Genomic DNA, 15,091 nt, shown 5'->3' with positions numbered 1-15,091 from the left:
CTAGATTGCATCCAAGTCCAGGAAAACAATGATGAGATCCAAGCATTGCCCCATTATCTCTTTTTTTTTTTTCTTTTTGGTATTCAATGACCTAAGAAAGTTACAAAAGCAACTTTAAATTACATTTAGGTATATAAACTAATTAAATATATTTAGCTAATACTGAGAAAATAAATCCCAAGCACCATGAAGACAAAAAACAGTAAGAGATGAGTAATTCCAGGGTAATTAAGGACTTTTTATGGAGTCTCTGGATGAGTTGGAGACCACTGGAAGTTGACCTCACTCTCATTTTCCAACAGCAAATGAGTGATTAGCCCAGGTTTCATTAAGTTCTCTATTCTGGGAGAACAATTTTATGACTCATTCCATTTTTTTGCCAGTTCCTAATTTCAGGAATGGCAGATTTGTTGGGAATTTCAGTGGCATTTTCAGAGGCTCCTGAGTACTAAATCGACCGGGGAAAGACAGAATTGTCGAGAGAAGAGAAAATGGAGAATTTAAAAAGGAAACCCTCACTCCTCTGGTTCTCAACGCTGTCAATCCACACTCCAAGCCACATGTGGTGAACACACATTCCCAAAAGACTAGAAATAAATACCAGCTACTTTTATTCTCTAAGAACACTTGGAAGTGAGGAACTCCCGCCGCCGCCGAGGGAGAATCGCCCGAGGACTCAAGGATGCCAGGAGGCTGCAGGGCTCAGTTGCCACTGAGTTTCCTCATGATGGGGCTGTCGGGCTCAGCGTTGGTGAAGATGCTGCCCACCACCACGTGGGTGCCCCAGAGGTTGTGCCTGATCACCTTGCAGCAGCCCAGGTCGTCCACGGCGAAGCCCAAGTGCCGGTAGCGCTCGTCGGTCTCCAGCAGGGGGTTGTTGGTGTAAGGCCCGAAAAACTGAAAGGAAAACAACAACAAAAGGAAAGATTTCCCACAAGGATTTCAAATCCTGATGGGTGGTTGAAAGCTAAGCCTGAGCTCAGCTGCGTGGAGAAGTTTTAAGTGGAGTTTGAAAGGTTTTCCTTTCAAATCCCAATCCGGCCCTCACCTTTGTGAGGAACTGAGGGCAGAGCCCTGCCAGAAACAGCACAAACAGGACACGGGCTAAGGACAGAAACTGCAAACATTAACTACTCACCCTGGCAGCCAGACCCTAAAGAAAGCTGGTCAGAGGAGCAAAAATGGGATTAAATTGCAAACAGGTATTTAAATTAAACTGATACTAAAATTGAACTGGTATTTAAGTTTTGAAATTAAACTGGTATTGAAGTTTTGAAATTAAACTGGTATTGAAGTTTTGAAATTAAACTGGTATTGAAGTTTTTAAATTAAACTGGTATTGAAGTTTTTAAATTAAACTGGTATTGAAGTTTTTAAATTGAACTGGTATTTAAGTTGCACACAGATATTTCAGCTCTTTCTCTCAGGAGGAAGCTTCTGACTTAAAACCCTCTCCTGATCCTGGACCAGGATGATACTGCTGGAGTCTGAAGACAAAACCCCACTTCCATCAATCCCTAATTCCTCCAATGCATGGAATTCTGGGAAGCTTTTCCACCCCTGACCTGCCTGTTCTGCCTCACAAACAGGCCCTGTTTGCCTCTGTTGGCACAATAAATCCCTGCTTTTTGGGGTGTTCTTAAATAAAACCCCACTAAGCTGAGCTTTGCCAGCATCCCCTTGAACTATGATACGGTTTTAGCAGAGCTCAGACTAAAATTCATCTCCCACTGAAAGCTCCCAGTGTTCCACAGGAACAAAAAGTTCATTTTTTGGGCACAAAGGGATCATGAACAGGTGCAAAGAGGTTTTTTACAGCCTTCACCTGCACAGGTGTCAGGGATCCCAAGTTACCTGGGCAGGGCAGAAAGTGCCCAAGGGATTTGGGCCATAAAACTTCTCCAGTTCCCTAAAATCCAATTTCATTTCCTGACACAGCTGAGCTCATCCACCTTCATTTATTCAAGGAATTACCCTGAGAAGGTTGGGCTGAAGCCAAATTCCACCCAGCAAGAGAGAACTTACTGCCAGTCCTGAGGAGGGATCAATGAAATCAGCCCAGTAGCCCTCAGAAGAAATTGCATAGCAGATTTCCTTGGCACCATTGATGAACTGGAAGGGGAAAAATTGGGAAAAGAAAGGCATCAAATGAGCTTATCACAGGAAATAAAATAAATAAAATCATTTGTTTACTTACAGTTGTAAAATTTGGAATTTTCTCTGCAATTAGTGCCCTAAGAAGCTCAAGGTTCCAAATTTAGAAAAATATGATTTATGCAGCTTCAGGTCCTTACAGATCCAAATTAAGGGAAATTTACCTTCTTCAGCAAATTCTGTGTTAGCTCAAAATCAGGAAAATTTATCTTTTACAACACAAAATGAGGGAATTTTATCCTTTAGAGCAAATTCTGTGTGAGTTCAAAATAAGGGAATTTTTATCCTTTTCAATACAAAATGAGGGAATTTTACCCTTGACAGCAAATTCTGTATTGGTTTAAACTGAGGGAAATTTACCCTTTACAATAAATTCTGTATTAATTCAAAATAAGGGAATTTTACCCTTTACAGCAAATTCTGTATTAGCTCAAAATAAGGAAAATTTACCCTTAACAGTAAATTCTGTGTTAGTTCAAAATAAGGGAATTTTACCCTTATTTTGAATTAATATTAATAAGAGAAATTTACAGTATATTCTGAATTAGTTCAAAATAAGGAAAATTTATCCTTTACAGCAAATTCTGTATTAGTTCAAAATGAGGGAATTTTCCCCTTGAAAACAAATTTTGTGTTAGTTCAAAATGAGGGAATTTTACCCTTTACAATAAATTCTGTATTAGTTCAAAATAAGGAAAATTTCCCCCAGTAAATTCTGTATTTTGAAGTCTGATGGCTCTGATGATTAATTATGTCCAAATTGTAAATTAAATCCCAAATTTCCCAATTTTAGGCACAACATTTCTGATCCAGGACCTCTTCTGGTCCCTCAGAGTGAGGTTAATGAACACCTGAGCTGGGTTCATGTAAATATTTAGGTTTGGCTCTATAACCTCATTTTTCAGCCCCTGAAATGAGGATTTTTCAGGTGAATTCTGCAAGTAACCCAAGATTTCCCTGAGAATTTACTGGTTTGAACCTCACACCCCCCCAGTGACTGGATTAGACCTGACAGGGAGGTGCCTGAGGAAGAAAGATGCCAATTAACACATAATTAGACCAGATTAAAAGACCAAAGAGCAACAGGGCAGAAATAATTCAAAGAGAAGAACACATTGAAATGAAGGGAATTTTAATTTCTGTGTCATTTTGTGTGGATTCCTTTTTTTGTGGGTGATTTAGAGAGCCCACATTTGGGTTTTAGGGCATTCCCAGATTAATTTCAGGCATAAATAGGATTTATTTCCAGATGAAATGCTGGGTTTGGGGATATTTTTCAAAGAAAAGGTAGAAATGTTCTTTTTTTGGGGTGCTAAGGGCAGTGAACAGCGACCCTTGGTGGGGAAATGGTAAAACTGTGGAAAATGGGAAGTAAAGGGATTTTCAGAGCCCTCTAGAGGTAAAAGAACAAGACAAAGTTAAGAAGAATAAACAGAACTGAAATTCGGGGTTAAAAGAATTAAAACCATTCATTAAACTGGAAAAAACCCCAGAGAAATTGGTGATTTTTGCTTTTTTGACCAGTAAAAAATGCAGTGGAATCTTAATTAAATAAGTTAAATAGTAAGTGATAATTAATAACGAAGAATTGTAATAGAATTGTATTATAAGTAACATTAAAAATAAAAAAGTAATACATTATATTAATTTAATCATGCAATATAGATCTATACTATATATAGGTCAACATTACCTATAAAAAATATAATATAGATATATTTAGATCTATATTATATACATATATACCTTGTTACATAGAATATAGATGTATATAATATATACATATATATAGATTATGGATCTATATTATATATCTATATATAGAATATGAATCTTTATTATATATATTGAAGATATGGATCTATATATCTCTCTATAAAGAATATGGCTCTATATGATATATATCTCTACATAGACATAGAATATAGATATTATATATATATATCTATAGATATAATGTGGATCTATATAATATAAATTAAAAAAATGGATCTATATAATATATATCTCTCTATATACAGAATATGGATCTATATTATATATATCTATATATAGAATATGAATCTTTATTATATATATTGAAGATATGGATCTATATATCTCTCTATATATAGAATATGGCTCTATATGATATATATCTCTACACAGACATAGAATATAGATATTATATGTATACCTATAGATATAATATGGATCTATATGATATATATTTTAAAAATGGATCTATATAATATATATCTCTCTATATATAGAATATGGATCTAAATCATATATAACTACATCTATATAAAATATAGATGTATATTTTATATATATATCTATATATATAATATGGATCTATATTATATATATCTCTATATACATATAATATGGATTGACATTATGTATCTCTATATATTTGGAATATAGATCTATATTATATATCCATATATATATATGTGGAAAATATATCTATATATCTCTCTCTATATAAATATATCTATAAAATATGGATCTATATTATATATATCTCTCTATATATAAAATATTGATCTACATTGTATTATACATAAGATATATGGATCTATATATCTCTCTATATATATAATACAGATCCATATTTTATGTATGTGTGTGTGTGTATATATATATATATATATATACATATATATATATATATATATATATATATATACACACATATATGCGTGTGTGTGTATATATATATGGAATGCAATATAATATAACAATTAAAAAAAAACCCCAAACTGCAGAAGTGCCCCAGGGCTGAGGAGTAGATTTGAGCTGCAGTTTGGTCAGTGAGTGCTCTCACGTTCTCCAGGAGCATCTCCCTCTCCTCCTCCACCTCCTGGCTCCAGACGCTCATGTCGTGCTGGCTCCTCTGGGTGACCGTGAGCACCGTCAGGCGCCGGGGGCTGGCCTCGGGGAACAGCGCCTGCACGTCTGGGCACGGAGAACAACGCTACAGTTACATGGTACACAGCACTGAAACACTGTTAGATACAGCATACACACTGTACACAGCACTGAAACACTGTGAGATACAGCATATATATACTGTACACAGCACTGAAACACTGTGAGATACAGCATACATACTGTACACAGCACTGAAACACTGTGAGATACAGCATACATACTGTACACAGCACTGAAACACTGTGAGATACAGCATACATACTGTACACAGCACTGAAACACTGTGAGATACAGCATACATACTGTACACAGCACTGAAACACTGTTAGATACAACATATAGACTGTACACAGCACTGAAACACTGTTAGATAGAACATATAGACTGTACACAGCACTGAAACACTGTTAGATACAGCATCTATACTGTACACAGCACTGAAACACTGTGAGATAGAACATACATACTGTACACAGCACTGAAACACTGTGAGATACAGCATACATACTGTACACAGCACTGAAACACTGTGAGATACAGCATACATACTGTACACAGCACTGAAACACTGTTAGATAGAATATATATACTGTACACAGCACTGAAACACTGTTAGATAGAACCTACATACTGTACACAGCACTGAAACACTGTTAGATAGAACAGAAACACACAGTATAACACACACAGAACAGGGATATTTAGGTATGTTCTATCTGTACATACAGATACAGTTATATGGTACACAGCACTGAAACACTGTTAGAACAGAAACACACAGTATAACACACACAGAACGTGGATATTTGGTATGTTCTATCTGTACATACAGATACAGTTATATGGTACACAGCACTGAAACACTATTGGATAGAACAGAAACACACAGTATAACACACACAGAACGTGGATATTTGGTATGTTCTATCTGTACATACAGATACAGTTATATGGTACACAGCACTGAAACACTATTGGATAGAACAGAAACACACAGTATAACACACACAGAACGTGGATATTTGGTATGTTCTATCTGTACATACAGATACAGTTATATGGTACACAGCACTGAAATACTATTGGATAGAACAGGAACACACAGTATATCACACACAGAACAGGGATATTTAGGTATGTTCTATCTGTACATAGAGATACAGTTATATGGTACACAGCACTGAAACACTATTGGATAGAACAGGAACACACAGTATATCACACACAGAACAGGGATATTTAGGTATGTTCTATCTGTATATAGAGATTCAGTTATATGGTACACAGCACTGAAACACTGTTAGATAGAACAGGAACATACAGTATATCACACACAGAACAGGGATATTTAGGTATGTTCTATCTGTATATAGAGATTCAGTTATATGGTACACAGCACTGAAACACTGTTAGATAGAACAGGAACATACAGTATATCACACACAGAACAGGGATATTTAGGTATGTTCTATCTGTATATAGAGATAGAACATGTATGAATACATAGATACAAATTATAAATGCAGAACTTTTCATCCTGCTCTGCCATGGTGGCCTTCCCCTCCCACCCACACCAACTCCTCAGGCACATTGCCCTTCTTAAACTGCTTCTATTTCCATCTTTTCATTTGTTATTATAATTTATTTAGAATAAACATAATTCTATTTCATTTAATGTATAAAGAAAAATATTTCTTCTTCCCTCCCACCAACACCTCAGGCACATTGCCTTTCTTAAACTGGTTCTATTTCCATCTTTTTATTTGTTATTATAATTTATATAGAATAAACAGAAACATAATTCTATTTACTTTAATACATAAAGAAAAATATTTAGATATTAAAATATATATATGTATTTATATAATTTATATAAATATCTACTTCAATAATTGAGATATTAGAATATATAAATATATTTATATTGTTATAAATTAAATATTATTATAATAACAATTTGTTATTAATTTTTATTATTTTTATTTTTTATTTAACCACATTGTTCCCATTTAAATGCCTATTTGGTCCTTATTTTCACTTTTTATATAATTCAATAGCTCCCATTTAATCTCCTATTTGGTCCTTATTTTTACTTTTTATATAATTCAATAGTTCCCATTTAATCTCCTATTTGGTTCTTATTTTACTTTTTATCTAATTTAATTTGTCCTATTTGGTTCTTATTATTACTTTTTATATAATTCAATAGTTCAATTTAATTAAATATAGTCTAATTTAATAATTAATTAAATTTAATTAAATACACTCAAGCAGTTTCAGATGATTTGCAGTGGCACTTCACACTTTTCATATGAAATATTGAAATAATAGTATTATTACCAATACTGAAAGATACTAAAAGTTATTTAAGATCTGAAAAGATATCAAATGGTTCCCATTTAATTTTGGTAATTTCCTTCCTGAATAAATTAAAAACAAAAATTTAGAAGTTTAATGATTCCCATTCTTGTTTGGTTTAGCAATTCCAAAGGATTTGGTAAATGGATTTTTGATAAGGAATTAACTCCAGAATTTCCCAATTAAAAAATAACTAAAAATGACATTTTAAATGAAATATTGAATATTGTCAGCAGCAAAGCTTTGGTTTCCATTCTGCTCTGGTTTATTCCCATTTAATTTTGGTCATTTCCTTCCTCAATAAATAAAAAATACAAATTCAGTTCTGGCAGAAGTTTCTTGATTCCCATTTGTTCTTTTGTTCAGCATTTCCATAGGATTTGCTAACTGGATTTTGGGTAAGGAATTAACTCCAGAATTTCCCAATAAAACAACTAAAACAAAGCTTTGGTTTCCATTCTGCTCTGGTTTATTCCCATTTAATTTTGGTCATTTCCTTCCTGAATAAATTAAAAACAAAAATTTAGAAGTTTCCTGATTCCCATTCTTGTTTTGTTCAGCAATTCCAAAGGAATTTTGGATATGGAATTAACTCCAAAATTTCCCAATTATAAACCAACTAAAAATGACATTTTAAATGAAATATTAAAAATTGTCAACAGCAAATTTTTTTAAAAATTATTTAAAATTAAAAATATGAAATGAGATATTAAATATTGCCAGCAGCAATTGGTTTCCTTTGCATCCAAAGGGATTTTTGTGCAGATGAACCCTGGATGAACCCTTCCTCCAGCACATTCTGTGGAAGAGCACTGACAACCACTGGTTTTACATGGAAAAGTTGGAATTTCCTGGCTGGAAATAAAACTGAACCTTTTCTCAGCAGCTCAGGACAGGCTTGCACTGCACACTCCACCTTGGCATTCTCAAAGTAGGTTTCAGCATTATTGACCTGCTGTTTCTGGGGAGCATCAGAACCCTAAAAACACCAAAAAATGGATTTTCACAGTTAATATCAAACAGCAATAACTCTGGACATCAAAACAGGGCTCAGGGAGCAGAAACTCCAGCAGTTTTCAGGTGATTTGCAGAGGCACTTCACACTTTTCACATTAAATACTGAAATAATAATTTTATTAACAATATTGAAAATTACTAAAAGTTATTTAAAATCTGAAAAGATATATATATCTTTTATATTTATAAATACATTTTATTTATATATATATAAAAATATATATAAAAATATATTTATATATATAAATATATAAATACAAAAATATATATTTTTATATATAAATAGATATAGATATATAAATACAGTATAATATATAGATATATAAATAGATATAGATATAAATATATAAATATATAGAGATACAAAATATAAGTACTAAAATTTTAATTAATTATTTAAAAGAATTATTATTTAATACAAGATTAACTGATAGATTTCAGCTATTCCCTGATTCTAAAAGTTGCACTAAATTAACTAAAATAGGATTTTCTGGTGGCTTTTTAGTGCAAAAAAAGCCCTTTTTTTTTGTTTTTGTTTTTTTTAAGGGCTTTTTAGGATCCAAGGAAGCTGCAAACAGAACCTGGGGAGCTGCCAGGAGCTGGTATTTCCCAAAATCATTTTCTCACCGAATCCCAAAATCTCAGCATTTCCCAAAGCCAGAGCCTGCAAAGCTGAGGCAGCAGCACTGAAAATCTGAGGGAATGTTGGGATCATGCTGCCATTATAAACTGATTTTAAAATATTTTATTAATATTCTAGTAATGTTTTATTAATATATTTTATTGTTTATTAATTTGATTAACCAAAATTTATTTTATTTTTATTATATCTGAATGGCTGCCAGAATCCTCTCCTTGAGAGGCTGAGGGATTCCTGGGGGAACTTCCTGGTTTTTAGAACTAAACATTGCCCAAAGTTTGCAAATCCATGAGATAAAATTCTGAAGGAAAATTCAGTTTTACTGGGTGCATTCATAATGATGAAACTCTCACTGTGAGCTTGAGGGATTTCTGGGTGAATTTTGTGGTTTTCAGAACTAAACATTGCCCAACCTTTGCAAATCCAGATCCATTCAATAAAATACTGCAGGAAATTTCAATTTTGAATTGAAATGATGATTACAAAAATGAATCTCTCATTATGAGCTTGGGGGATTTCTGGGTGAATTCCATGGTTTTTAGAACTAAACACTGCCCAAAGTTTGCAAATCAGATCCATAAAATAAAACACTGAAAGAAATTCCAATTTTACTGGGTAAAAGGTGGTGAGACTTGGCCAACAGCATGTTTGAGGACTGAAATCCTCCCATTAATCACTCCTAAAATGCTGTTTCCAAACAGCCTGAAATCTTTTTCTCCTAAAAAAGAACCACCTTGAGGCAGATTCTGTGGCAGAAAAGTGTGCAGAAAATCCTTTTTGAGGAAGAAGAAAGTTGTGCTTGCTATGGAAGGAGAGGGAGAGGGAGAAGGAGAGGAAGGAGAAGGAGAAGGAGAGGAAGGAGAAGGAGAAGAAGGGGGAGGAGAAGGAGAAGGAGAAGAAGGGGGAGGAGAAGGGGGAGGAGAAGGGGGAGGAGAAGGAGAAGGGGGAGGAGAAGGAGGAGGAGGAGGAGGAGGAGAAGGAGATGGAGATGGAGGAGGAGAAGGAGATGGAGATGGAGATGGAGATGGAGATGGAGATGGAGATGAGATGGAGATGGAGATGGAGATGGAGATGGAGATGGAGATGGAGATGGAGATGGAGATGGAGAAGGAGAAGATCTGACTCCATGTTCTCAGAAGGCCAATTTATTATTTTATGATACTATATAATAATGAAAACTGGTGACTCTCTTCAACACAGCTTGGCCCTGATTGGCCAAAGAGACAAAACAATTCCCATGAAACCAATGGAACAATCACCTGTGGGTAACAATCTCCACACCCATTCCAAAGCAGCAAAACTCAGGAGCAGCAATCAGATAATTCTTGTTTTCCTTTCCTTGAGAATTCTCAGCGTGCCAGGAGAAAACCCCGGGCAAAGAGGATTTCTCAGAAAACCTGAGTGGCACAGGCTGTTGCTCTCACCTGGAACTCATTGATGTACTGGGCCATGACAAACTCGTGCCTCTCGCTGGCCGAGGGCTCGGCCAGGAGGTCGGGCAGGCTCTGGGCGGGCGGGGCTCTCTGGCTGGCAGTGCCATGCAGGTGGCACCCGAAGCCCATGTTCCCTGGCAGCTGGAAGCGCTGGTCCTGCGGCCCAAAGGGCCCCATCAGCTCGTCCGGCCACACCGTCCTGGGACCTGCAGGGCCACGGAACACAGAGCACTCAGCCAACACCAAAAACGGCCAGCAAACCCCAAAAATGGCTGGGAAACCCCAAAAGCGGCTGGGAAAATAACAAAAACGGCTGGGAAAATCCCAAAAGCAGACGGGAAATCCCAAAAATGGCTGCGAAACCCAAAAATGTCAGGAAAATCCCAAAAAATGGCTAGGAAATCCCAAAGACAGCAGGGAATCCCAAAAATGGCCAGGAAATCCCAAAAATGGCCAGGAAATCCCAAAAACCAGCAGGGAATCCCAAAACCAGCAGGGAATCCCAAAAACGGCCAGGAAACCCCAAAAATGGTCAGGGAAACCCAAAAACGGGTCAGAAAATCCCAAAAACAGCAGGGAAACCCCAAAACGGCCGGGAAATTCCAAAAGTGGTCAGGGAAACCCAAAGTCAGGAAACTCCCAAAACCAGCAGGGAAACCCAAAAAACAGCCAGGAAACCCAAAAACGGCCAAGGAAAACCCCAAAAATGGCCAAGGAAAACCCCAAAAGCGGCCAAGGAAAACCCCAAAAACAGCCAAGGAAAACCCCAAAAAAAGCCAGGAAACCCAAAAACGGCCAAGGAAAACCCCCAAAATGGCCAAGGAAAACCCCAAAAGCGGCCAAGGAAAACCCCAAAAGCGGCCAAGGAAAACCCCAAAAGCGGCCAAGGAAAACCCCAAAAATGGCCAAGGAAAACCCAAAAAAAAGCCAGGAAACCCAAAAACGGCCAAGGAAAACCCCAAAAATGGCCAAGGAAAACCCCCAAAATGGCCAAGGAAAACCCCAAAAGCGGCCAAGGAAAACCCCAAAAATGGCCAAGGAAAACCCAAAAAAAAGCCAGGAAACCCAAAAACGGCCAAGGAAAACCCCAAAAACGGCCAAGGAAAACCCCCAAAATGGCCAAGGAAAACCCCAAAAGCGGCCAAGGAAAACCCCAAAAATGGCCAAGGAAAACCCCAAAAATGGCCAAGGAAAACCCCAAAAGCGGCCAAGGAAAACCCAAAAACGGCCAAGGAAAACCCAAAAATGGCCAAGGAAAACCCAAAAATGGCCAAGGAAAACCCAAGGGAAAACCCCTCTGAGACAGGAGGATTTCATCCCAAACGTCAGACAAACATCCCACTTCCAAACTGGGATTTCAATGGAATAAATTTGCTCTTTCTTTTTTATAAATGTGCTTCTTCTTCTTAAATTTGCTTTTACTTGTCTACCACGTCAAAAATCCCAATTCTAAATTCACATTTCAAGGGAATAAATTTGCTTTTTCTTTTTTCTAAATGTGGTTTTTTTCCTTAAATTCACTTTTTCTTCTTAAATGTGATTTTTCTCTTCTACCAAGTGAAGAATCCCAGTTCCAAAGTGGGATTTTTGGGGGAATAAAATTGCTTTTTCTTACATAAATCAGGAGGTGCAGCAGCCACGTGAGGCTCATCTGAGCCAGAGGATCCTGCAGTGGAAAAAGCCTTGGCATTCCCAACTCTTCTGAGCAAGGAATAAAAGCCTGGCAGGTAGGTGACCAATCTTGCTCTGTTACAGAGCACCTGAGGAGAGAAAAAGAATTTTAAATAATAAATTATTAATCAAATAAAAGAATAATTTCATAATAAAAATCCAGAGAATTGTTTAAACACAATTCTGTGAGTCACGAGAAAAATCCTCCCTCAATAATTCTATTAAAATTTGAATTATGACCGGCTGTAACATCAAGTTGGAGAAATATTTTATTGTTGTTTTTATATTTTGCTGTTCCAAGCACTGAAAAAGCCTTGAAGTGGTTTTAGTGTTGATTAAAGGCCTCTCACGTGAGGAAAAAGCCCTGAAAATTTAAAATTTAAATTAAATTATGGACAGGGATTGTCTCCATGATTATCTCCTGGAAAACACAAATCCCACCTGGCACAGAGTGGGTGGTTTTTTTGGAAAATTCAACTTTTCAGGTGAGGAACAACAATTCTTTTGAGAAAATAACATAAAAGGATTTTCCTCAAGCGCTGCACCTTTGATTCTATAAAAATTGATGCAGTTTTACATCAAAAGAGGCACTCTCAGAAGTCATTTACTTTTAAAAGAAGAGAATAAATGGTGCTATTTGGATGTTTAATATAAAATTGTATTTAAAGCATCAGCACCTAAGGCACTTTTTCATCCAGCACTTCTGTGTAAAGACAAAATAATTTCTACCAAATTATAAAAACTCAAATGCTTCAAGACACATTGAATTTATGACTTAAATCCATTACTTACAGCTCAAGCCTGGAGCTGTCTCCTTCTAAAACAGCTTTAAAAGGCTCCTGTACCACAACAAAAATCGGATTCCACTCAAATCTTTTTTCTTTATCACCTCAAATCGCTATTGAAATTAATTTTTGCAGGATGATGATGATGTTATAAACAGATGTAAACAATTACAGCCAACATGTAATTAGCAGAAAAGAGAATTTTTCCTTGTTACCAGCCTCACTTAACGCGGAGATGTCACTAATTGCAGCTCACTCATGCAAATATTTACACACCTGGCATTACACGAGAGCCACCAGCGAGGGAGCTCATGAATGATTCATGTCCCCACGGCGGGAGCAATAAAAACAATCAATAAAAAGTGTTTGATGCTCCAGCCTCAAACCAGCTGAGTGCTCCAAAACACGGAACTCCTCCGTGCCTGAGCCCACGACGACAGAAAAAGCACAGAAAAAATGGATTGAAGCCTTAATTAGGTTGTTATTCCTGGGATATTTAAACTGGAGGAGGGCTGGATTGGGATTTTAGGGAGAAATTCTTCCCCCTGTGGCTGCCTCGGAATCCCGGCAAGTGCCCAAGCCTTGGAGCACACTGGCAGCTGCCCCTGCCCACGGCACGGAGTCGGAATTAAAGGATTTTTAAGGTTTTTTTCCCCACCCAAACCTGCTTGTAATTCCATTTAATCCTCAATTCCGCCGTTCCCGGGGTATCCGCAAGCTCTGGCGTCACTCACTCACATTGGCCATGGCAGACGCTGCTCTCCCCCCGCTGACAGGCCCGGACACCCCTGCAAAAGAGAAGGGAAGAGGGCAGAGAACAGAAAGGGAAGAAGGAAAGGGAAGGGAAGAGGGAAGGGAGAAGGAAAAGGAAAAGAAGGCGCTGAACTCCCCAGCCCCGGAGCCCCCTCACAGCCCGCCCGCCCCGCACGGCCTCCCCGCGTCCCAGGAGCGGCGCTGCCGCGGACAGACAGCAGGAGCTGGCGGGAAGGGAGCAGGAAACGAGAAAACGGAAGAAGGAAACGGGAAAAGGGAGAAAGAAGCGGGAAAAGAGGAAAAGAAAAGGAGCCCCCGGCCCCCCTCACCTCTTCCTGCAAAATGGCGGCGCCCACCCGCCCCCGCCGCGCCCTCGCCGCGCGCCCCCAGGCCGAGCCAGCCGATCCGCCGACACCTCGATGGGCGCGGCGCCGCACCGCGCGGAATCCGCCGCTCGGCGTTCTGTTGCTCGGGGCTGCGGGAGGGGCGGTGGAGGCCGTGAGGGGGAAGCGGTGATGGCGGCGGGGCCGGCGGGGCCGGGGAGGTTCCCGTGGGAGCGGCGGGGCCGGGATCGGTCGTGGCGGGGCCGGAGTGTCCCCTCGGTGCTCCCAAGGCGGTGTTGCCCCGTGTGAGGGGCGCAGAAGGGCGGCCGTGGATGCTGTTCCCGCGCGGGGCACCAGGGGGCAGCCACGGAGCGTCAGCCGCCCTCATCGCCCTCATCATTCCCGGGGATCCGGCAAGGGGAACATGGGGAGAAAAAGGGGAAAATGGGGAGAAAAAGGGGAAAAGGGTTTTGTTGGAGGGAATTGAAAGGAGGAGGGGTTGATTCCTTTAAGGAAAAGCGCAAAGCCAGGTGTTCGCTGGGAATGGGGAGCATCAGTGGTGCTTCTGCCACAAAACTGACTCCAAGGGCAATACCTCAAATAACTTTATAAAATAATAATAAAAATATTTAAAACCTGCTTCAATGGCTTCCCTTCCTGTTGATTGTGTTGGTTTTTTAATAGAAGAGCTCTGGAAAGGCTCCCCTGGGAATGGTCACAGCCCCAAAGATTAAAGTATTTCTCTTTTTTTTGCCATTTCTTTGCTGTCTGTTCCTGTTCCAAGCAGCATTGCTGGTGAAGAAAAAAGAATTTTAATCTCTCCCAAATAAAAGTTTGGGCGTTCCCATCCCTCAGTGACCTTGCACAAGGCCTTGAATTTATTTTCCTTCTAAACCAGAGGTTTCTGGACATTTATTTTGCTTTGTCAGTGGTTTATTAGCAGAAATTTATTAACATAAACCAGTGCCAGAGGTTCCCATAGTTCAGAATCAGAGCAGGACATTGGGTTTGTGGCCAGGCTAATAATATTCAGCCTTA

The 15,091-nt window shown here is 38.4% G+C and overlaps 1 protein-coding gene across 1 annotated transcript; it reads right to left on the bottom strand.

Moving 5' to 3' along the window:
• Positions 1–594: 594 nt before the first annotated feature.
• On the bottom strand, positions 595–14,111 carry MMADHC (metabolism of cobalamin associated D). The gene is made up of 8 exons (XM_059852501.1): positions 14,060–14,111; positions 13,716–13,765; positions 12,137–12,281; positions 10,513–10,727; positions 8,305–8,410; positions 4,967–5,097; positions 2,026–2,112; positions 595–897 (listed from the first exon to the last, which is right to left on the bottom strand). The coding sequence occupies exons 2-8, from the start codon at positions 13,722–13,724 to the stop codon at positions 703–705; spliced, it is 888 nt and encodes a 295-aa protein (XP_059708484.1). The 5' UTR covers positions 13,725–13,765; positions 14,060–14,111; the 3' UTR covers positions 595–702.
• Positions 14,112–15,091: the final 980 nt, after the last annotated feature.

The sequence above is a fragment of the Haemorhous mexicanus genome, chromosome 8, assembly GCF_027477595.1.
Source record: "Haemorhous mexicanus isolate bHaeMex1 chromosome 8, bHaeMex1.pri, whole genome shotgun sequence".
Classification (NCBI taxonomy): Eukaryota; Metazoa; Chordata; class Aves; order Passeriformes; family Fringillidae; genus Haemorhous; species Haemorhous mexicanus.
The sequence above is the reverse complement of the archived record's forward strand: the minus strand, read 5'-3'. Positions and strand labels throughout refer to the sequence as shown.

Excerpts from the sequence above, each read along its gene's own strand:
- MMADHC (XM_059852501.1), bottom strand. Across the intron at positions 2,113-4,966 it reads GGGAGATGCTCCTGGAGAAC|TTCATCAATGGTGCCAAGGA; the intron begins GTGAGAGCACTC and ends TTCCCCTTCCAG. Across the intron at positions 898-2,025 it reads ATCCCTCCTCAGGACTGGCA|TTTTTCGGGCCTTACACCAA; the intron begins GTAAGTTCTCTC and ends TTTTCCTTTCAG.